General features: G+C 51.2%; 4 protein-coding genes across 10 annotated transcripts in view; 1 reads left to right on the plus strand and 3 right to left on the minus strand.

Annotated features, from left to right (window-relative positions):
* Nucleotides 1-13,961, minus strand: part of SEMA7A (semaphorin 7A (John Milton Hagen blood group)) — a 33,232-nt gene extending 19,271 nt beyond the window's left edge. The window contains exons 1-5 of one of the 5 annotated variants that reach the window (XM_042824068.1): nt 13,870-13,961; nt 10,627-10,852; nt 9,853-9,913; nt 7,670-7,756; nt 2,816-3,191 (exon numbers count right to left, since the gene is read on the minus strand). In XM_042824068.1, the coding sequence (XP_042680002.1) occupies nt 2,816-2,927 (112 nt within the window). In that variant the 5' untranslated portion in view covers nt 2,928-3,191; nt 7,670-7,756; nt 9,853-9,913; nt 10,627-10,852; nt 13,870-13,961. Of the gene's footprint in view, nt 1-909; nt 953-2,815; nt 3,192-7,669; nt 7,757-9,852; nt 9,914-10,626; nt 10,853-13,869 lie in introns of those variants that run through there. The other 4 variants (XM_042824072.1, XM_042824069.1, XM_042824070.1 and 1 more) reach the window with 4 other exon arrangements.
* Nucleotides 13,557-18,638, minus strand: UBL7 (ubiquitin like 7). 2 transcript variants are annotated; one of them, XR_006169831.1, is made up of 11 exons: nt 18,187-18,638; nt 17,866-17,985; nt 17,140-17,222; nt 16,934-17,018; nt 16,442-16,499; nt 15,845-15,978; nt 15,386-15,435; nt 14,737-14,904; nt 14,486-14,608; nt 13,870-14,122; nt 13,557-13,793 (listed from the first exon to the last, which is right to left on the minus strand). XR_006169831.1 is itself a non-coding variant. In XM_042824074.1 (10 exons), the coding sequence occupies exons 1-10, from the start codon at nt 18,368-18,370 to the stop codon at nt 13,985-13,987; spliced, it is 1,143 nt and encodes a 380-aa protein (XP_042680008.1). In that variant the 5' UTR covers nt 18,371-18,638; the 3' UTR covers nt 13,557-13,984. The 2 variants fall into 2 exon arrangements, 1 of the variants encoding a protein (XP_042680008.1); XM_042824074.1 differs by having other exon boundaries at nt 13,557-14,122.
* Nucleotides 18,639-19,519: 881 nt separating this feature from the next.
* LOC122163226 (actin, cytoplasmic type 5) lies at nt 19,520-21,506 on the minus strand. Its single transcript, XM_042824335.1, has 2 exons — nt 21,457-21,506; nt 19,520-21,050 (listed from the first exon to the last, which is right to left on the minus strand). Exon 2 carries the CDS (start codon nt 21,040-21,042, stop codon nt 19,912-19,914), a length of 1,131 nt encoding a protein of 376 aa, XP_042680269.1. The 5' UTR covers nt 21,043-21,050; nt 21,457-21,506; the 3' UTR covers nt 19,520-19,911.
* Nucleotides 21,507-21,742: 236 nt separating this feature from the next.
* Nucleotides 21,743-22,054, plus strand: part of ARID3B (AT-rich interaction domain 3B) — a 30,672-nt gene continuing 30,360 nt past the window's right edge. Inside the window, exon 1 of one of the 2 annotated variants that reach the window (XM_042824220.1) lies at nt 21,743-21,826. The gene's annotated coding sequence lies outside the window, so the exon portion shown is untranslated. Of the gene's footprint in view, nt 21,905-22,054 lie in introns of both variants that reach the window. The other variant, XM_042824221.1, reaches the window with a different exon arrangement.

Genomic DNA, 22,054 nt, shown 5'->3' on the forward strand with positions numbered 1-22,054 from the left:
CATCCTTTGCCACAGTCCCCATCCTTTGCCACAGTCCCCATCCTTTGCCACAGTCCTTCTCAGGACAGCAGGGAAAGAAATAACCAAGAGAGAACCCAGCTCATCTGATGCAGGAAGGAGAAGGGGCAAGGTCCTCATCACTGAAAAGGATCTTAAGCACTCTGGACGTGACCAGAGGTCAAGAGCTGAGCTCAGCCCTTTGCTCTGCCCTTTCTCTAAGGGGAAGAAAGCCTGCAGAGTCAGATGTGCTTCCAAATAACTGCTTACCCAGCATCACACAAGAGGCAGCCAGCCGTGCAAGGGGAGCTCCTGGGATCCCTCCAGCTGCCCCTGGTGCTACATAGTGCAGCTTGGGAACAACGTGCCCACCCTCACCCCGTCCTGCACTGCATTATGGAATCTGGGATGCACAATAAAAGCAGAGCAGTTGCCCTGTTTGAGGCCTCAGGACTGGATTTACACACACTGTGCTCAGAGAGAGGAAAAAAGCAGACCTGCAGAACACTTTGTTCCAGCCACAGCCCAGTGCTGCAAGTCCAAGCCCCTAGGACTGCAAAATCACTTAAAGCCAGGCAGCTCCCGACACCGATGCTATTTCTTTGTCTCCACATCAGAGCTCTGGATTGTGCCACTGAAGCCAGCAGCCTTTTTTCTGCTGATAGCACACAATGTCACCTCACCTATCTCTCACTAAGGCAATCGGACATCCAAGAGCCATGGGGGGAAACAGCAAAGCAGTTTTGCCACCCGCAGCGAGGTCAGGGCTCACTCCACATTGGGTGGGGGGTGTCAACAAGGGCAGCAATGCAGGGGCTGAGAGATGAAAGGGTGGCAGTGGGAGAAGCTGCTGCCTGACTCTCCCTCCTCTCCTCCAGGGCTGCAGCCTGAGGAGGGATGCTGCACACTTACCTTCCCCTCCTGGAGGGAATTTCTCCATTCTCCTGCAGTGCTGTAAGATCTCTAGGTGTCTTTGAAGCTGTTACACCTGGTGCTAGCGATGGGCTGCAGCGTGGAAGAAATTTAATGAGGTGAAGAGCCAGCAGCTCCTGCACAGCCCAGGGCTGTGGCTGCATGCTGCACCACGAGCCTGACCATCGCTCCATTCCTCTCCGTCCAGAGCTGGAAACAAAACCCTGCAAGCACATCACTGTGAGGCACTGCTCCGTGTGCTGACCTGCAGGTTACTCACACTGCAGAAGCTGTATTTGCCTTTTGCTGTGCTCGAAATCATAGAAAGGCCTGGGTTGAAAAGGATCACAACGATCATCTAGTTTCAACCCCCCTGCTAGGGGCAGGGTCACCAACTACCAGACCAGGCTGCCCAGAGCCACATCCAGCCACTGGAGAACCAGGAAAGTTGAAGAGGGCTGAGTGCTGCCTGCTACACCCCCTCCCCCATTCACCCCCTCACTCACATCTCAGCCTCAGCCCAAGCAGAACTCACTTCTCAAAGGGCAGGGGTCATGCTGGGCAATGCAGGCTGTGCAGTAGGACATAGGACAGCCTCGTGATGAGCCCTGCAATTATGGCTTTTTCTCAAAAAATCAAATCAGGAAAGAGATAAGCACAAGCTGATCCCCCTCTCAGCAATGCATCCTAGCACTAATTGGCTTTGGTGCTTCTCAGTGACAGATCCTCGCTGTTTAATGTTAAGAAAAGCCACCATCTGACACAGATGCACTGAAAGGCCAAATGACTGTACTGCATGTGTGCACTGAGCACACAGAACGGGTGGAAATTCAACAACTCAAGCCTGCTCCTCCTGCTCAGTGCAGGTCTATTCCAGGACACGCGCTGCCATCACACCACGCACCAGCAGCACAACTTTCTCTCTTCCTTTTAATAGGAAAGGGGAAGCTTCTACCCTGAAAAGCACGACCCCATCCCACACCTTCCTTCTCACTGTTGCACCAATATCTGAGCTGTTTCATTTGCCAGGGGATAAAGTTAGCAACGCATCATTAATTTTATAATAGCAACTCTCAGCCATTCTCCTTGCCAACCCTCGGCTTGGCAGCATGCTACTCCGGTCACACAGCCATCACCCTTCCCTCTGCTGCTGTCCCTCATCTCCAAGCAGCGAGGGGCCCAAAGAACAACAGATGGTGCGGAATAAAGCAGGGAAATTCACGTCCTCTGAAGTTGTCGGCACAGAGGAGCTGTTGTACTGCAGAGCGGCGCGGGATCTGCAGCTCGGTGGAGCCCCGGGGTTACACAAACACTTTAACCACTGGGGTCTTTTGTTAACGGAGGGGATGCTTCAAAGAAGCATGGGAAGGCACATGATAGAACCAGTAAGCCTTACTCCACTCTTCCCAACCCACGGATGTCAGGCTGAGCTTTCCACGCCAGCCTCCTCCTCCAGAGCAGCCCTTTGTTCAGTTTCTGCTCAGATTCTGTCTGCTAAACCCTGGGCCACTGCAGCAGCGCGCATTTCCCTCGGAGAACAGTTACGCCGTATAAACATTGAGGCTGAGAAGCCATGTGCAGATAAGTACATCAGGTTCATTAGCAAATTAACTGCTTTATGCAAATGCACTTCTGCATTTCTCCCCGTGAGTTACAGCATACTGTTTCAGGAGGCAGCTCGTTGGGTTAACACAGCCACATCGGTGGAAGACGCTTTCAGAATGCAAAAAGAATTTGGAAGGAAGAAGGCTCTAAAAACTCAATGAGAGCTATCAAGGTCACCAGAAGCCTCTCCGGAGATCACAGAGCTTGGGCTCGATTTAATGAGAGCCACAAAGTCTCCTTGAAGAGACAGAAGAAATAAGAGAGGGGTAAGGCAGCAGTGCGGGGAGCAGCCTGTACTCACCTCGGGGACTGACGACGATCCTGGGGTTCACCTTGGAGCGCCCTGCTGCCCGCACAGCCAGCTGGCAGGCACCCAGGGCCACCAGGAGGGCGAGCAGGGACCTGCTGCCCATTGCCGGTGCTGCAGAGAGCCCAGATCCTCAGCCAGTGCGGCTGGCAGCCGCATTGCTTGCCTTATACACAGGGCCAATAAGAAGTGAAGGCGGAGTCTTCTCAACCGACACTCCCCACTGCCTTTTAATGGGTTTTGTTGGGGTTTTTTTTTTTTCTCCCTTCTCCTTTTTCCTCCATTCCAACTTCTCCAAATGAAAGGTAGGCATCTGATGGCTTCATTCATCTCCATGCAAAAAGCTGGCCCGAGGCTCGCAGTGAACCTGCTGAAGGATGAAGGAGGAACGCTTTGCCTGATGTAAATCAAAATGAAAACGCGCCTGCTTGTACAAAAACACAAGCAGACCAAGGAGGGCAAAGACTTCTCAGCAGCACTTCTTTCTCTCATGGAAGCTGCACTCTGCCAACCACAGCAAGAGCAGCGCACTGCAGAGCTCTGCCATTGGGAGACACAGCAAGGCTGCAGCAAATATTATATGCCCGCCCCACGGGGACATCACAGCAAAGGGGCCACTTCTGATCATACACCAAGTGACCAGACAAAGAGTCTGGTGCTCTTCCTGACACAGATTCCTGAGGTATGACAGCTCAAGGCTTAGTCTTACTCGCCAGACCAGTCTGACTGTCATTTGCAATCATATGGGTAAGAATGCAATCAGAGCTAGCTTATAACATCCACTCAGAGCTATGGTTGCAACCCTGAGAAACACATCTCATGGAAGGCAGGGATGCTAAGCAAACCCACCCCAGATGCTAAGCAAACCCACCCCGCAGGGCTGTGGCACGATGCTCACAAAGTCACTTTGCTTCAACACAGCCCTGCTCTCCATCGGGGGAGGCCAGGAAGGGCTGGAGCCTTTGTGAAGTGCTGTGAGGTTTGTTAATGAGAAGAGCAGGGAATCACACGCAAGGAAAAGCGAGGTCGGACGTGAGCAGAATAGGAGAGCCGCATCAGGAGCTCACAAGGACAAGAGGGGCAGCTGTGCTCTTCAAAGTTAGCACTGAAGCCCCAAGGAGATGAAGCAGCACCGGAGGAAGCAAAAAATATATATATATATTAATGAGTGGACTGCTTGTGAATGTTAAGGAGCTGCAGGAATTCCCCACCAACCCCAAGCACGGGGTTTCATCTCTCTCTGTCACCAAAGACGTGCTTGGGTAATGACTGGGTGACATACAGATCATCTCTGGTTTCTCCGTTTCAGACACGGGGATTCCTGCTCTTTTTGGATCACTGCTCACCTCAATGCAGCCACTGCTTCCCCACAGAGGAGATTATTTCCCTACCTGCACCGGTGACCTCAGTAACCCTGTAAATCATTTGCCTTCGGGCGGCACAGATCAGAGAAGAATGTGTAGTCCATTAAAGCCCTTTCACACAGCCAGGAGTGAAAAAGAAACATCGGGGCATCATTCCTCAGCCAACAACCAAAGCCATGCTACCCACGTGAACTCCTTAATAAGCAGAGATGCAGCATTGTGCACCTGCCCCAAATTTAGGCTACCCTATTAAAGTTGCATACGATATTATCTGCTTTGTCTTTTACAGTCGCACACAGTTGGTGGGCTGGGAAACTGGTGCTGAGCTCTTGATAAAGTGACCCAGTGGTTCTGATCAGAGATCAACTGGGAGAGCTTCTGCCTTATTAAAACTGTAATTCCTTCTGTTTTTCTCATCTTCCCTGCTCCTAACACAGCTTACCCTGCACTGTTAGCTTATCTTTATTTCCACCTACAGCTAAAGACAATGCTTTTGTATGTAACGTTCAGCTTTAAACTCCCTCAGGAGCCTGGAAGCATTCAGTTCAGGGTCCCACTCCATTTCCTGCCCTGTGAACATGATCATGCTGTGGTCCTGGATTCAGACTGATGCTACTGCACCCATGCTACGCAGGAGACTCAGCAGACAGTTTGCAGAGCATTACTTTCCCAAGCACCCCTGTACAGTACCTGTTCCACCAGGGTTTCCTGCCTGGAGATGGGAGAAGGCTAAAAAACCCCAAATGAAAGGACCCTGGGGGTAGACTCCACCAGTTCCAAATGCTTAGCTGACAGTGCCAGCAGTCAGCACTGCCGTGCACCTGGGCTCCAGGAGATCACACACCATTAAATAAAGAGCGCTGAGAGGCCTCTGCAGGGGCCCCTCTGCTCATCAAAGGAGCCCACAGCAAAGGAGAAAAGTGGTGGAACACAAGCATGCTGTGTGCTTAATGTTCAACAAGGAGCAGCCAAGCTTGAAGATGTACAAGAAGGATTGCAAAGCTGACTTTAAGGTTGTTCCAGCCCTGCATCAGTTTGCAAGGAGTGCTGAGCACGGAGCTGTGCCCTGAATACAGCCACAACTGCTCTGTGTTAAACATGCGTGCACACATCCCAAAGCAGACAAGCATCTCTGCACATTTGTTTATGTGGGACCTTCTCTAAACCAGCTCAGCCACACGCTGCTTCCAGAATGCATAAACAAGAGATCACATTCCAGGTACACGCTCCTTCCCCTCAGCTCCCTCCTATTCTGCCAGAACACAGCGCTCAGATCCTAAATAGATCAGAAGGGAGCTTCCCTGAAGAACCCTGTGAAAACCAGAAAGCAGGTTTTCCTCAGCAGGATCAATTTTATTCAGTACCTGAGATAGGATGCCTGGGCCACAAGCATCCAAAGCAATCTGTTATGAAACCTCCCAGTTTTTGTTGGCATGTCATCAGGCCCATTAAAGGAGAGGAGGTATGCTGGAACACTATGCACAAGAACTCAATAATAGTCTTCAGCATGACCCCACAAACAGACTCTAGGTGGAGTGGGTTAGGATGCAGACAATATCTTCCACAGAAAATCTTGCAATCGTGTGAGAAACCAGTGTAAGCATTACTTGAACACTCTTATCCTTGTGAAAGATATGTAAGATCTTCTCTCTGCTGCATCACCTCTTCTAGAAACCTAACAGCTGCATCTCTATCTCTGGCAGTTATCAGCCATGGCACCTTCAGAAAAGTACAAAGAAGGACCTTTTTGAACGTGGCACAAAGGGCTGAGGATGCTCACCAGGACTGCCAGTGCACGTGCATTTCCACAACCCCTCCCTGGATGACAGCCTGTGTGTTTTGGCACAGATACCCTGCTGCAAAACAGACTGACAGCCCACGACATTGGGACACAATGTAAATTACCACTGTGGAACCTTGGAAGGCCAGAGCTGCTCTTTCTTACCTTCTGCATTTTTCCTTTGGGAGCAGGTAGTCATAAGCATGGAATTCGAGATGACAGAAACAGGGAGCAGTGCTGATCTACGTACCTTTCAGTTCTCAGACCAACTGAGGTTGAAAGGAAGCAATTAATTGCTTAACAGTAAGCTGCCACCTTCCAATTTCAATACATTCTCCCCCCCCCACCCTCACATTCATTGCATTGTGGTGGTCACCAATGGGGCAACCTTCTAAAGCTGCAGCCCTGTCAAGGCTGCCATCGCTTCACCCTCTCAGGCCCACTGCTTTCACAACAAGCCCACCTCCATCAGCTCTTTAAGCTGGCCCAGATCAGGGGGCTGATCAGCTGGTAAACCCCCTGCTCCCAGTTAAAGAGAAGCTCTCACATGCCAAATGCCACCTCTCAGGACTTTGAAATCAGCCAGAGAAGCAATCGTGTTCCCCAGGACATTTTTACTATACCTACTTCCTTTACTTGCCAAGGGAAGCTTGCAGCACAGCAGTGCCCCTTTGCTGGGATGTGCCTTCCCTTTTGCAGCACAGGTTTCCTTGCTGAGGAAATCCCAGTGGCTCACCTCAGCAAAACACCCCATGCCAAATGCTTCGTGATGCTGTTTGCTGATGCCAAGGTCCTGCCTCAGCTAACCCCAAAGCACAGCTCGGTCTAAAAAGCACACGCTTGTCAGGCAGCTGTGTTATAACTGAATGGCAGCCACATCAACAAGAAGTGCTGTTGATAAGCAGCACAGTAAGCAGTCGCTGACAGGGCAGAAAAGGAAGCAGGATGAGATACACATCTCATGCACAGATTACCAAGATTGTCCATACCCCTCAGACACGGATTTCAGCAATTAATAAAACCCTCAAGAGTGATTCAGTTGGAAGGCATCTTCAAAGATGAAATCCAACAGCCTAACTTTTGGGCTAACCAAAAGTTAAAATATATTATTGAGGGCATCACCCAAAAGCCTCTTGAACACTGACAGGCACAGGGCATCAATCACCTCCCTAGGATGGCTGTTCCAGTGTTTCACAGCCCACATGGTCCAGAAATCTCTCTTAATGCCCAGTCTGAACCTCCCCAGTGCAGCTGTGTGCCATTCTTACACACACAGTGACCTCTCCACTTATATCCCCTTCTGAGGAACATGAAGAGGACAAAGAGGTCACCTCTAAGCCTCTTTTTCTCCAAACTAGGCAATCTAGGCACCCTCAGGCCCTACCCACATCCTTCTACCCACTGTGTTGCCCTCTTCTGGATGCTTTCAAGTACCTCAACATCCTCTTTACATTGTGAAGCACAGAACTGTACACAATATGCAAGGTGAGGTCACACTAAACATCAAATACAGGAGAGAGTCACCTCTTTTGACACAATGCGCAGCCCTTCCCATTTGGAAGGAAATGCAAACAAAAAATAAGTTGCTTCGTTGAGGTTTGCTCTGCTTCCACCATAAAAGCAGCACATTGAAATATTAATGGCACACAGTGCATCAGCTCTGCCTTCTCAGAAGGGCCTCGATAGCCACACTGCTTGGCTTACCTGGAACTCTTGGTGTTTCTGTTCCTGAACACCGTGCTCTGCTTCCCGGCATGGCCTGGATTTCTGCTCAGTGGTGCCACTCATCTCCTGCAGGAATGGCTGTGTTTCAGCAGTTGGCAAGCAATTCCCAGTCCTGCTTCAAAGCAGGGTCACTTGACACCCTATATATATACTTACCAGAGAGCTTTATCAGCCCTGTTAAACCCACAACATCCTCTACTTATGAATAGAAGTTAAGGTTCCTGCCTTGCAATCTGCTCTCCCAGCCCCTGCCATAATATGCTTTTAAGCCTACATTTTTCATTTATACATGGGGAAATCAGTGTAAATTCACCTGGCCTTCAAGAAATCACTTCAAACTACAGCTGGAAAAACACCAACAGTGTTGACTAGGAATGCAGGAAATGCGGAGGCTGCTTAGAAAAACACACTGCTTCTAAGATATTAAGTTGACCTTCTGGTTTTCAAGTACTTCTAAACACTGATTTCTGCCTTGCCAGAGATGGAAAGATCTCTAAGATGTTCTATTGCCTGATCCTCCTTCCTATCTTGGCCCAGGGCTGTCTAGCAGAGGCCAAGTGACGCAGAAGGTAAGTGTCAGCTCTAAATTCAGAGCCTGTCTGGTGGCACGAAGCCTCTGTTTCCCCAGACATAGGAAATCTGCCATCCCTTCCAGCAGGAGAGTGGGAGCAGCTTGGGATCCCACCACATGCTTGACCTGCCTGACTTGCCAAAAGCGACCCGTCAAAATCTGTCAAAGGGAAAAGTGCCTCTTGTCTTCCTGCTTCCCATCTGCCCCACCTCATAGAGAATTTTTTATCACCTGCATCCTGGTTATTGCATCCCCACCACGTTTCCACCCAGCTCATTTGGGAAAAGCAACTGCAGGAAGTTGTAAGCAGCACCAAGTCACAGACATTGGAGAGGAAGGAAGGGAAGAGCAAGAAAATGAGGTGGAGGAAGAATAAACGGACGTGAATTGCCCAGCCAGACAGCAGCTGACAGGATCCACAGGGTGACTGAGTTAGGCATAACTGCATATTCTTTGGGAAGCAATTCTGAAACGTTTCATCACAGGGAGCTGCACCTCAGCAAGGAATACACCAGAGCAGGATGGCCAGCACTCCTCCCTTCCCTGAAACTGCGCTGTGTGCAAATAACCCAATTAGCACAGAGGTAAACAGTTTGGAGGCTGCTCTGTGGGATGCCAAGGTGACATGCTGAGCACTGCTGAGAGATTACAGAGCTCTGCTGTCACTAGCAACAGTTTCTGCTTTGGAGATTAAATACCCATTTTCTTCCTGGCTGCCCAGCTCTCACCTGTTGCCACTCCAGTGACCACAGTTTACAAACTAGAATAAAATAAGCCTGGTGGGATCTGTTAACGACTTACACCCCACTTCTGGCTCTGAACCTCCCTGACCCTCAGATCAACTAGAAAAATCTACTGGCGTGCATCTTTATCCACTCACTCTGCTCTACTGTTAGGGGCCACTGCGGGAGGACTTGGGATTCTGGCACCGACCCTGCAAAGCCCATTTGATGCTTTTATCAGCCCTGGAGTGGAATCCCATGTCTCTCCAGCTTCTCCCTCAAACTCAATACCTGAGCTAATGCACCCTGTGCAACTTGGTGGATCATGCTTTTAAATCAGCAAGGCATTCATTTAAGTAGGAGGGAAAGAGAGGTCTCAAAACGACTTCAGGAGAACCATTCCATGCGCCGGCAGCCTGGAACATCCAGAAGCCAGCTAGAAAGACCATGCTCAGAAATACTCCTCAGAAAGCCTTGGCTCATCCTAATAGCAATTTTACCTTACTATTATTCCTATTAAGGGATTTTGATGATGTTTGTTTGGAGGTTTTTTTATTTTCCTTTATAAGTTTCCAGGCTCAGTTCAAAAGGACTTGAGCCAAGAAGCTTCAAGCTCAAAACCAATAGCTCAGTCATTTGTCTCGGCATCAAAGGATGTATCAGGGAATGTTTATCTTCTCCCCTTTGAAATTTCCATTCTGTCTACTGTAGTTTTATTCAAACCAAGCATTCTTCTAAAGCAGGACTACAACTACTAATAGTCATAAACTGGAAGCAAACATTAGGAAACGTGCTAAGAAAGGGTTTGACTCCCACCTCTTCACAGGCACACGGGTCAGCTGTGCCCTGTCACCTGCCCTGACTCTTACCTGATTCCTGACCAGGAGGCCCAGCATCACTAAAACTTTCCTTCCTTGCTGGAAATTCTGCCTGAGAAAGAAGGAGACCAAGATTTTGTTATTGCCAAGGAAATCCCAAAGCTTGTGGCAGCCACCACGTCCTGCCTGCCCCTCCATGCTGAGCTCACCCAGCCAACACAAAGCTAACTCAAGGAGAAAAGCTACAGCCTATTCTGTATTTCCTGGCTCCTCAGTGTTCCCTGAGAACAAAGCTGAAAACAAGCAGGAAACTACCAAGCCCTATACAAATAAAGTCAGGGATATGACAGATAAATTTCCTGCTCCTGTTTAAGCATGAATGCTTATCGCCTGGGTGCTCAAGGTCATTCCCTCCCTTGAAAGTTGTGCAGGAGGTGCAGCATCCTGGGCACAGCAGCATTGGAGAAACCTGCCCTAAGCAGCATTCACAGCTGGTGTGTCACTGGAGTGTGGGGGGCAAAGCACACATCCCACACTGGATCTAGGTGCAGGGAGGACAGTGTTCCCCCAGCTCAGCACATGTGTGCACGACAAGCAGAGTTCCTTTAGCAGCATAGCCCTGCAAGCAGTGGACACTCAGAGCCTGTTTGGACTGGGAGAAACAAGATGTCTTCTGAGATATGGGAGAGCCACGTGGGAGGGCGAGTGGAATTCAGAGCTGGTTGTATTAAAGCCAGAAAAGATGAAGAGCTCCAAACTTTGCAGGTTTAATATCTGATCCAACAAACCACCCCAACACGATGTCCACACAGAAACACTGAATACCTTAAATGTACATTTCTGCTCCTGGAAGGGATCTTGCTGTGTTCACTTCACACGTGGGAAGACTCCAGCATCATTGTGAAAGCAGACGAGGTGAAGTTGGGCATCACACAGTATGGGGGATAGCAGAAGTCTGGGAGATTCTGTTTTGTCTCCATTTCACCTTCCTGCTGGAAAATTATCCTCCCACAACAGCACTTGGATCCCCACAGGGACAGTCAGCTCAGGACTGTGTTAGGCAAACAGAAACAAGGCAGGTGGTGGAAAAGCCATCAAGGTGGCCAAAGCAGGGCCAAAGAAGGGCACATATGGTAAAGAGCTTAGATCCCAACCCCTGCATGTGTGTGTGACACTCCAGCATTGATGGTCAAGCACCGGAACAAATAACAAGATTACTAAAACATGGGAGTACCAACAGCTGCTACTATTATTGCTGAAAACTCCCACTGTTACCGCTTCCCCTTGTCAGTTCCATTAGAAGCAAAGAGGGAACCGAAGCAGGCATTTCTTTGAAGTCAGTAGCAAAAAGTCCCTAAGAAAAGAACCTACGTCAGGAACCACGGCCTGACCTCCACCCTTCCTAATGGGTCAGCCAAATGTTTTCAACAAACACCTTCCATCTGCTCCTGCAGCACAGTCGGGATGATGCTCAGGCCACAGACGCTTGGCTGATGAACAGCATGCGACAAAGGTTAGGTACACAAGCAGGATGCAGACGTGCTGAGCCCCAGCAAAGTGGATGCACCTCTAACCCAAGCACAGATGTGGTGATGAGAGGTGGTACAGCAGGGAAGGTGTCAGAGCAGTGACATTAAGGCAGGACTCCAGAGATAGCACATTGCAATCTGCTCCCCAAAAAAACAGAATTTGTTGTGCTCCAACCACTGGCAATTCAGCGTCTGAACTAAACTGCTTTCTAAGAGATGAATGCCAGCATTCTGCACACTTATTCCAGCTCTTTTTTGATACCTGTCTTTGAATGCAGGCCCCACCAGTGGCTATTAAGAGCCAGGACAGGTTCAGACAAGAGGCTGAGCTTTCCCTGCACACCCCACGGCTTTCATCTCAGAGCAAGGAGGCAGGAGGTGCTCGGCAATTACAGCAGCAGCAGAGGAAGGCAGCGCTCACCTGGCTGCTGTGTAGCTGGTCTCCTCCAAGAGCCTCCTGCATCAAAGTTTCCCTTCCTCCTCCTCCATCAGCAGCGCTGCAGGGACCAGGCAGAGCCTCTCCCCCCTTCCCCACAGCTCTAAATTTGCCTGCTTGCTGAACACGTCTATTCTAGGCAAAGACAGGCGAGATGAGGGAAGCGAAGCGCACGCATCAATCGTGTCGAGAACAACATCAGTGCCAAGTTCTTCTCTGCTATAGCTGCTTCAAAGAACGTGTCTGATGTGGTGCTACTCTAAGCCAAGTAGCTTAATTTGTGAAAGAAAAAGAAATTCTCTCCACGGAAAGCAACCAGCTCTCTGAGAACACGGGGAGAAGTAGAAATAGTCCACGTAATGGGGAAAAGAAATATTTAAGACAACGCATGAGTCAAAGTGATCAAATCTTTAGAGCAAGGGAAGACAAAAGAAAGACCATCTGGGGACACCGATAGCCCCAAGCTGTTCCCAGTCTGAGCTGAGACTTGACAGGGCACGGGCAAGCAGTCCCAAAGCAAACTCTATGCAGGTCTGGGGGAGCTTTGTGGCTCCCAGCTCCAGCATCACCACGACATCTGTGATACAGCTAATCCTCAGCCTTGGGAGGATTGAGGGCTGACAGCAGGGCTTGTCTCTGCAGCAGAAAAGGGAGGGAGGGTGCTCTGCATATGCTACCCATTCCTAGCAAAGTAAGGAATGAAGGCAGGAGGGATGGGAATGAAGTAACCAGTTTCTGTGTGTGTAAAATGACAGTCATCATCTGGAATGGGTTTCCAAAACGTAGGCAGTAACCAGGAAGGGTGTATCAAGTTAACAGAGCCACAGGGTGTCTGATACTCATCAAATCTTATCCCCTGCATATTGAAAAATAAAAACAGTCTCTCTTCTCCTGGGAGCTGTAATCCTCCAGACAGGATTAAACTCTAGCAGTCAATAAGCCACCCTGGCCAGAACAATCCAGCATTTGCTGTGGGATAGCTGAGATCGTATCAGCAGACAACAGTTGTGCTTTGAAAGGAATTAGAGGGGAACACAGGTAGCCTGAAGGTAAGGGACCATTTTCTGCTCTGAGCTTTCCTAGTGTCACATGGTGGCATTTCAGGCAAACCAGCTCCCATCTTCACGCTCTGTCAGTCTTGATGGTACATTCAGAGTGACGCCAGGTCTCCCTGTCTCCAATTTGTCTCAGAGCTCCCATCTAATTACAGCGTGTGTTTGATTGCCTTTGTAGGCAGCTCCTGAGAACTTCAAACATGGCACCCAGAATTAGAAGACACCTTGGAGAAATATTCGCTGCCACCCAACAAACCAGCCCCACTGTGTCAGAAACAACGTGCCTCTCCCACTGAGTCACTGGCAGTACCCTGCAATCCTCAGCACCTGCCTCGACCCTGCCATATTTCTGCTGTCACCTTGTGGTGGCCATGAACTCCTGCACCTTTGTTCTTGCAGCACTGCACCAGCTTTGCCCAAGACAATGGAATACAGAAACATTGTTGCTGAAAAGGAGACGTGATGCTCTTTGGGCCACCTTCTCAGCAAGCACCTACAGCACAGTGAGTTCTTTACAGGCCTAACTAAAGGAGGAAGACTGGGCAGATCAGCTGTGGTCTTCTGGCAGCTCATGGACATAGCCAGCATCTTGTTCTGGAAGAGGAGTGCCCTCTGCTGAAATAACAGTCCTACAACAGGCAGACCACGTTGCCCAGGTTCCACAAACCAGTAAGCATGCATTGCCTTGCAGATTTAGAATTTAAGGCAGCACGGATCACTACCCAAACAACAGGCAAGTGAATACAGTCCATTTAATACAGTCAAACACAGGGAGGGACCACAAGAGGAAAAGGAGATAGCCTGAGGCATGGCAGGTGGGCAGGAACGAAACAGCAGGCAACAGTACAGAACATCACCAGATCTAAGACTGCAGAACCGTGCTGCATCTTCCCAGCACACAAGAGCTGCATTTTTCTCCATGCTGAACAAAGCTCTGAGGTCTCAATAATGGTGGTCAGAATGGGGAGAAGGCTGGAAAGAGATCACAGGAGCTGGAGGAACTGTCCTCAGCTTGCTCCATGCTCTCAAACAGGCGTGCCCAACCCACCTGCACGGATAGAAGCAGCCACCTCAGCTGCTCCATTCCCCACAGAGCTTTGGGCTGGAGTCCCAGACCGAGGAATGTCAGTGCCATACAGTGGTCCAGGCCCTCCTGCCCAGAGCTAGAGAGCCCCACCAGCAAAGATGAGCTCCAAGGCAGCCTGAATGTCCCCTCCAGTAGCCTGCAGAGCCCGGAGACTCAGCTCATCATCGTGTATGCCCATGTCTCGCAGTTGCTGAAGCTGTGGCTGCCACTGGCTCTACAGACAGGAAACAAAAGAAGCTAAGGGTAGGTGCGAGAGTCCAAGCAGTAAAAAAACAGCCTTCTCCAAAGCCCACTCCACCATGCTGGTTCATCCCATCCCTCTAGCTCACAAGCACAATTCCAAATGTGCAGAAAGGTCTTGAAAGTTCTAAGTCTTGCTGGTAATTCTCTAAACCCATCTCTCCCACTTCTACCCAGTCCTTCTGCAAACGTCTATCCTGCCACCTAAATAAAGCTCTTCACCAGTGACCCTTATTCCAACTTAAAATCCTGCCACAGGTGACAGCTGGAAGAGCCACCTCTACCCCGCAGTGCTGAGTGTGATAAAGAGCTCAAAAGAAAAGGCTGAGACACTGACCTGCAGACTGGGCTGCCCTGAGGCCTGCAGGGCATGCTGCAAAGCCTGGCTGAAGAGGTCATTGGTGATGGGTGTTCCTGACTGGACACTGGATGACATAGGAGAGGTCCCAGAGGAGTGACCCTAGTGAGAGACAAGTTGCATAGAGCTCAGAAGAGCACTGGCTGCAGGAACCTGGGTCCACATAGGGCTTGCACTCAGTCAAATGCTGGCTTTAGAGGGCAGGAGGACACCCACAGCTGGTGCTGTACCTGGGTACCAGGGGTTGGTGTGTGGGAGCTGCTCTCTGGGGTGCTGGCCAGTGCCAGTGCAGTTGCCAGCTCACTCTGGGTGATGGGTCGTGGTCCAGCAGCCCCAGAGTAACCAAGGGAAGCTGGGCGGGAACCAGAAGTGCTGCTGGATGGTGTTGATCTTGTGCTCTGCGTGGACAAAACAGAACTCTGGTGTCAGTGGCCACGTCCCATTCACACCTGGCTCGTGTGCTTATCGCTAGGGATCCCTTCCCTGCAGTTCTTGAAAGTCAAACATCAAGTCTTTAAAAAGAACCATCTGGCAATTGGAGGAGTGCCCTCTGTTGAAATAACACAACATCACTTGTGCACAACTCTGGTTCTGCAGCAGCTTGAATACAAAAGGTGCTTACTCTGATGGCAAATGCTACTGAGTTGTGCTTCTTTCTTCTGTTGTGACCCTACTTCAACACTCCAAAATCCTAACATGCAGAGCACTCAAGCATACCACAATTATTAATACAGCATCTTAATGAACTCCCAGTGAGCCACAGATCACGCTGCTGATGAGAATATACAGAAAACCTTTAGAGACTTTAAGAGCTATAAAGTTAAAACCATTACCACAAACCCAAAATAGTTGTTCCAGCCAATCCAGCCTGTGAATTACCTGGTGAAAGTCATCTTCATCGTCAGAGAGACCTTCAAACAGAAAACCACCTGCAATAGAAAGAAGACTCAATAGATGCTGGCAGGAATTGGGCAGCAGATGAGAATCCACTGGAGGCTTTGGTCACACAGCCAAGCTCAGCACTAACAAGTTCACTTGCAGCAGGTCAATGGTAGGCAGTTCAGGCCCATCACTCGTGCAAAACAGAGGCCACAGCAATCTGCTACCAACAGTGGTGATATACACACAGCCAGGAGAGGCCCTGAGGTTGAACTGCACCAGACAAACCTCTCTCAATACGATCTGCCAAACCACAAAGCACGTTCCAAGCTCAGGTACCCAGACCTCTTTTGTTTCTCAGCCCTGCATCAGTAAAACACCGATTTATCCGTAACAGATCCTGCAGCACATCATTTCTGCAGCTCCCTCCCACATCTGATGGCCACAGGCTGCACGTACCCGGCATGTCACGGTAGGAGCCAGAGGACATGGCACGGGAGGACGTCTCTGGGGCTGGGAGTGGGGTGCTGCCTGCCACCGAGTGCAGGACGAGTACAATGGCATTCACGAGCGCAGGGTGAGCCGGTATTAACCTGGAGAGACAGGGTGGAAGAACAAATCGTGTGCATAGAGAAACCAAGGAAGTTACAGCAGGAATGGCAGAGCCATCCCCACTAGCTGAGCCAACACCATCTCCATACAGCCTTTAGCTATCCAATAACACCTCCTCACAGAGCCAGACAAACCAGGATCCTCCTCGATCCCACGTTGGCCCCCCCACTGTACACATGTCCCACATGCTCTCACAGAGCAGCTCCCTGCTGGGAGCTACCAGATCTGGAGGTGAGGACAAACCTGCTTCCACTGTGTCAACAGATGCTTACCAAAGCATCCGCTGCTAAGAACAGAGAACAGTCCTTCCCCACATCTCTGTCTTGGTGTACCTGTACTGGCAGAAAGCAGCAGAACGCTTTTTCCCCACCCACAGGGAAGTGACCTAAACAGGATTACAACAAAGGAGCTGCTTAGTCACCGTGCCAGCTTACACAAACTTACGTGTCCAACATGTTGGGGTCTGCAAACACTGAGAAGAGATCCTTGTCCTGCAGGACGCCTGGGAGAGTCCAGGAAACGTGACCAGTAAGAGATGGGATACAAGACACGCAGGAGCCAGTCCAACCATGGGAAAGAAAGCCAATTAGTTGTTTTTCAGGAAATGAGTCATGAAAAGACACCAGAAATACTCTATTATTGTTCTCAGAAACCTTTTGTGCCTTCTTAGACAGACTAAATCACAGCCACACCCCCGGGACGCAGGGCTTTCCCAGCAGATCCCACAGGCTATGCTTCAATGCAGACAGCTCTACTTTAAGGCAGGATCAAGCCTGCCACCCAGCTCACCCCAGATGGCTGCATGAGATTGCAATCGCACCCCACGTCAGGAACACTTTCTGAAAGGGTTCAGTGTTTAACCTGAAATATTTGTTTTACTTTAAAGCCATCCTTATCTGGCTTTCTCCAGACCCTCTGAGTCACACCTGGACTCACCCAAAGCGACTGGGTCACTGCTGAGGCCGGGAGTAGCAACTATGATCTGATCCAACGACTCCTTGTTCCCCAGCATTTTGAACACCTATCAGAGAAATCAGAATCCATCAGCAGCATCACACGGCAGGGTTTCACTAAGGGCCTTTCTTTAGAAAAGGGGGTCAGACAGAAGACACCAAGGAGGTGATGTACAAAGTCCCACTCACTGCATCTCTGTAAGCAGGGCTGCTGTGCAGGGCTGTGTGAAGGACACGGAACTCCCGTACCGCTGCCACCTTGTCCACTGGCTCTGAGGGAAGAAAAACAACAGTTCAAAACATGGCTTTCCCTCTGTCAGCTTCACAAGCCATTTTACACCCTCCTTGGACTTCCCAGCTGCAATAGCAGCAGTGATTCTTTAATTCTCCTGAGTTCAATTTGTCTGGGAAGGAAGGATACAGATCACAACTGTTTCAGAGCTGTTACCACAGCTTCACAAGCCCACCAAGGGCTGTGGCCACATTCCCACCTGCCAGGCATAGAAAAATAAATATTTCGTACGTGTATAAAATTAAATGCACTGAAATAATTCTAAACTGGCCATTTTTACTCTACAGTCAGACACCCACAAGGCTCTAGCTGTACTAATGAGACACTTGGCTTCTGATTCTCTAGCAACGCTAAGATTGGTCAGAGCTACTTAAGAAGGGATATTCAGCTTGCAGTTGGACTTGATGATCATTAATGCCTTTTCCAACCTGAGCAATTCTACGATTCATTCCACACTTCTGCCATCAGCAAGGTAAAAGTAATGCCCGTTCACCACTTTGAGTGGTGGAGCGCAAACAAACAGATCAGTTCCACCTCCAAACCCCATGCCATTCTCCTAGAAACATGTCACAGAGAACAGCAGCTCCTCACACCCAAGGTAACCTTCACCAACTCCTCCCCACCTGGTTTCTGATCAGGCTCAGGCCAAGACTTGCGCAGGACATGGACAGTGGAGCCTGACTGGATGCCATAAAAATCAAGCGTCTGGTCATCCCTCAGCTTACGGCCACAGTAGATCAGATCTACGGAAAAGACAAAGACATACAGGCACACCCAGGAAGGGTCTGTGGTCCTTCAGAAGTGAGGACTGGAGATATCGTCCTGCCTGCACCTGGGTCGGCAGCACAAGAAAACCCCAGGGCAAAGACTCACAAAGCTTCAGTTTGCTCCCTCCCTCAGCAGAGCCGCAGAAGGCAGGAGCTGGCCACGACCTGTGCACCTACCGATGAGCTCGGGGTCCGGGACGGACTCCTGCAGCTTGCCGGTGATCAGCTGCTTGAGGTGGGAGATGCTGCACCCGCCCAGGGGACACTCCCCGAGCTCCGTCTCAGGTAAGCGTAAGATGGATTTGGGAGCCAGCGGCTGGTCCGCCAGCTTCACCGCGATGTGCCACTCAGACACGGCCATCTCCGGTCACAGAACCGACCTCAGGCCCACGGAGAACCGGAAAGGGAGGAAAACAACGCGCGGTGACACAGCCTTCAGGCCGCCTTAAGAACCGCAGGCCCCCCTCTCGCACTGGGAGCCCCGAGCCGCTTACGACGACGTTCTCCAGGCTCCCAGCCGAGCGCTCAGCCCCTCACGCACACACCTGAAGCCGTGCAGAGGCGGCCGCCACGTCTCACCGGGAGCAGAAGCGGAACGCGGCCGACTCCCCCGGTCAGGCCTCCCCTCTGCGTCGGTCTTCCGGGGTCGCGCCGGAAACGGAAGTGCAAGTGCGACCGCAAGCGCGGTGCTTTGGGAAATGCAGTCCGCTCTGTGTGGGAAAAGAGAAAGCCACCGATTGGCCGGCTTGCCGATGAGGTGGCACAACGAGCCAATGGGCGGCCGCCCAAGGGTTTAAAGGAGGGAGGCGGCAGCGCGGTCTCATTCACGGGCGGTGAGAGGGCAGGATTGTGGCGGTGAGCAGCTGCTGCTAGGCGAAAGGAAGGCTGCCCAGCGAAGAGCTAGAGGCTGCAGGGCTCGCGGCAGCGCTTGGCTGCTAGCGAGCCTCCCCGCAGCTCAACAGCCCGTGGAGACGCATCTCCTTCAATTCCCGTATGAACAACTGCAAGCACATGAGCTTTCACCACTGCAACCAGAAGCTGCTGCCCTTCCCCCAGCTCTTCCTATCGAGGCAGAGATCAGTAGGACAGCACAAACTTGCTACAGGAAGATGGACCCCCTTCCGTAAGCTGAGCAAGCTCTGGGAATACTTGCTGCCGCATCTTGTCACTCTCTCCCAAAAAAGGAGAGGCTCCTCTCATCACCAAACCTGTGCCAGCACGCTAACTTTTCTAGTAGGAAGAGGTTCTAAATAAAGTCAAGTTACCATGAAAGTACAGAAGGGCTGCAAGAGCTGCATACCAGTCAAGTTTTTCTCCCTAACAGTGCTTAAAATGGTCTGCATGCAGCCGGTTTGTAGTGACACTACACGGTTTGCAGTGGGTCACCCAAAGTTTGTTTCGTTAAGTTGCAAACTCCTAAGCAGACAGTTGGAATCCAGGACTGACTCTAAGCCCTCATACCACACAATCCTTGAAGCATACCCCCCCTGAAAGAAAGCAAGAAAGACTCTTACACTTTTAAGCCTAAGTTTATTTGTTCTCCTACAAACGAGTCAGATGTGACAAACCTAAAGGTGACAAACCTACTTTAGTGTCATCCTGTTAGCATTACATAGGAAATGTGAACAACTCATCTACTTTCTGCCCCAGAACCACAGCCAACAGGCTGCCATTTCTCTCCACTAAAAAGCTAGTCATGAACTGGTCCAAACTGGAGCAAGGCCATTAAAATGCACACCATATGCTACTACTCAGTACCCCCACAAATTAGAACGTAAAATAAGTAACAGTCAAACAATACTGGTCCAAGCTGAAGGGAGAGCTCCCAAGGACAAGCCTGCAACACCTCCTCCCATGCCTGCCCCACTGTGGGGACACCCCAGGTGACTGCCAGCAGCCCCTCTAGAAGCACTTGCGATGGACGATGGAGGGGCCAGACTCATCATACTCCTGCTTGCTGATCCACATTTGCTGGAAGGTAGAGAGGGAGGCCAGGATGGAGCCACCGATCCAGACAGAATATTTGCGCTCCGGTGGGGCAATGATCTTGATCTTCATGGTGCTGGGTGCTAGAGCTGTGATCTCCTTCTGCATCCTGTCAGCAATGCCAGGGTACATGGTGGTACCCCCAGACAGCACGGTGTTGGCATACAGGTCCTTCCTGATGTCCACATCACACTTCATGATGGAGTTGAAGGTGGTCTCGTGGATGCCGCAGGACTCCATGCCCAGGAAAGAAGGTTGGAAGATGGCTTCAGGGCATCGGAAGCGCTCATTCCCAATGGTGATCACCTGCCCATCCGGCAGCTCATAGCTTTTCTCCAGGGAGGAGGATGAGGCAGCTGTTGCCATCTCCTGCTCAAAGTCTAGAGCAACGTAGCACAGCTTCTCCTTGATATCACGGACGATCTCCCTCTCAGCCGTGGTGGTGAAGCTATAACCTCGCTCTGTCAGGATCTTCATGAGGTAGTCAGTCAGGTCACGGCCAGCCAAGTCCAGACGCAGGATGGCATGGGGCAGAGCGTAGCCCTCGTAGATGGGCACTGTGTGGGTGACACCATCCCCAGAGTCCATGACAATGCCGGTGGTGCGACCAGAGGCGTAAAGAGACAGCACAGCCTGAATGGCTACATACATAGCTGGAGTGTTAAAGGTCTCAAACATGATCTGGGTCATCTTCTCCCGGTTGGCTTTAGGGTTCAGCGGGGCCTCAGTGAGCAGGACAGGGTGCTCCTCTGGAGCAACACGCAACTCGTTGTAGAAGGTGTGATGCCAGATCTTCTCCATGTCATCCCAGTTGGTAACAATACCATGCTCAATAGGGTACTTCAGGGTGAGAATGCCCCTCTTGCTCTGGGCTTCATCTCCCACATAGCTGTCCTTCTGCCCCATACCCACCATGACACCTTGATGCCGGGGACGTCCCACAATGGAAGGGAACACAGCCCGGGGGGCATCATCCCCTGCAAAGCCTGCCTTGCACATACCAGAGCCATTGTCCACCACCAGGGCAGCAATTTCCTCATCTGCCATGACTGAGCCTGGGGAGAGAGAGAGGACAAAGAAAAGATCACACGGAGCAACGGGCCACCAAGGGGCCAGACACCCATCCCCATGCACTGCAAATTCACAAAGAGATGATACATTAAAGAACCCCCAGAAGGATGAGAAAAAAAGAAATAGCACACAGCCCTAGCAGTTATACATCCTTTTCCTCCTGGAAATGGACGCCAAGGGCTGCAGGCCCACCGGCTCCTCCTCCTCCCTCCCCTCAGGGATGCAAGGCAGCCCCTCCATACACGCAGCCCCTCCCTCCCGCACCCGAAGGAACAAAGGCCGACCCGAGCACAAAGCATCCTCCCTCACAGCGCCAAAGGGAAAAGGAGCGAAGAGAGCAGCAAAAACACAAAGAACAACGCAAAGGCCCAGCATCCCCTCAGCCCTCACCTGCACCACAACACCACCCCAACGCTGCCTCACCCGCAAATGCTTGGCCCCACCCCGCGCTCCCTCTGTTATATCCCCGGAACCGGAAGCGGCTGCTTACTTCGCCATCTCATTGGCTATCGTTCTCCCTTCGCTCCCACCTCTTTCTCTCTACTTCCGGCTGCGCCCTTCCTTTCTGCTCCAGGGCCTGTACCCGGAAGTGAGGCGAGCGCTTCCGTTTCTGGGCACCACCCCTCTGCGCGCCGTTTCCGGCCGGGCTGAGGCGGGGCGGCCCGGGGCGGGCAGCGGCTGAGCTGCGCTACGCTGCAGGCAGAGCCGAGGCTGCCGCGCAAATCGGGCCGGCAGCCACCGCGCCCGGGGCCTAACGCAGGTAACGGTCCCGAGCCTCTCCGGGAGGTTGGGAATGTCCTGAGGCGGGAGGAGGACGGTTACGGCCGTTCTGAGGCCGGTAAGGGGGGTACGGAGGTGAGGGGCAGCGGTCGTTGGGCTCTGCAGGGCTCCGGGTGGCTCGCAGCCGGCTGTGGGGCCGCTCGGTTCCGGTTTGGGAGGGTCGGATCCGGGGTTTAGGGTGCCCGGGACTCGTCGTCGTCGCCGCCCC

Source organism: Centrocercus urophasianus, unplaced genomic scaffold (genome assembly GCF_019232065.1).
Source record: "Centrocercus urophasianus isolate 14NV4802_14NV808 unplaced genomic scaffold, USGS_Curo_1.0 seq_23, whole genome shotgun sequence".
In the NCBI taxonomy this organism is placed as follows: domain Eukaryota; kingdom Metazoa; phylum Chordata; class Aves; order Galliformes; family Phasianidae; genus Centrocercus; species Centrocercus urophasianus.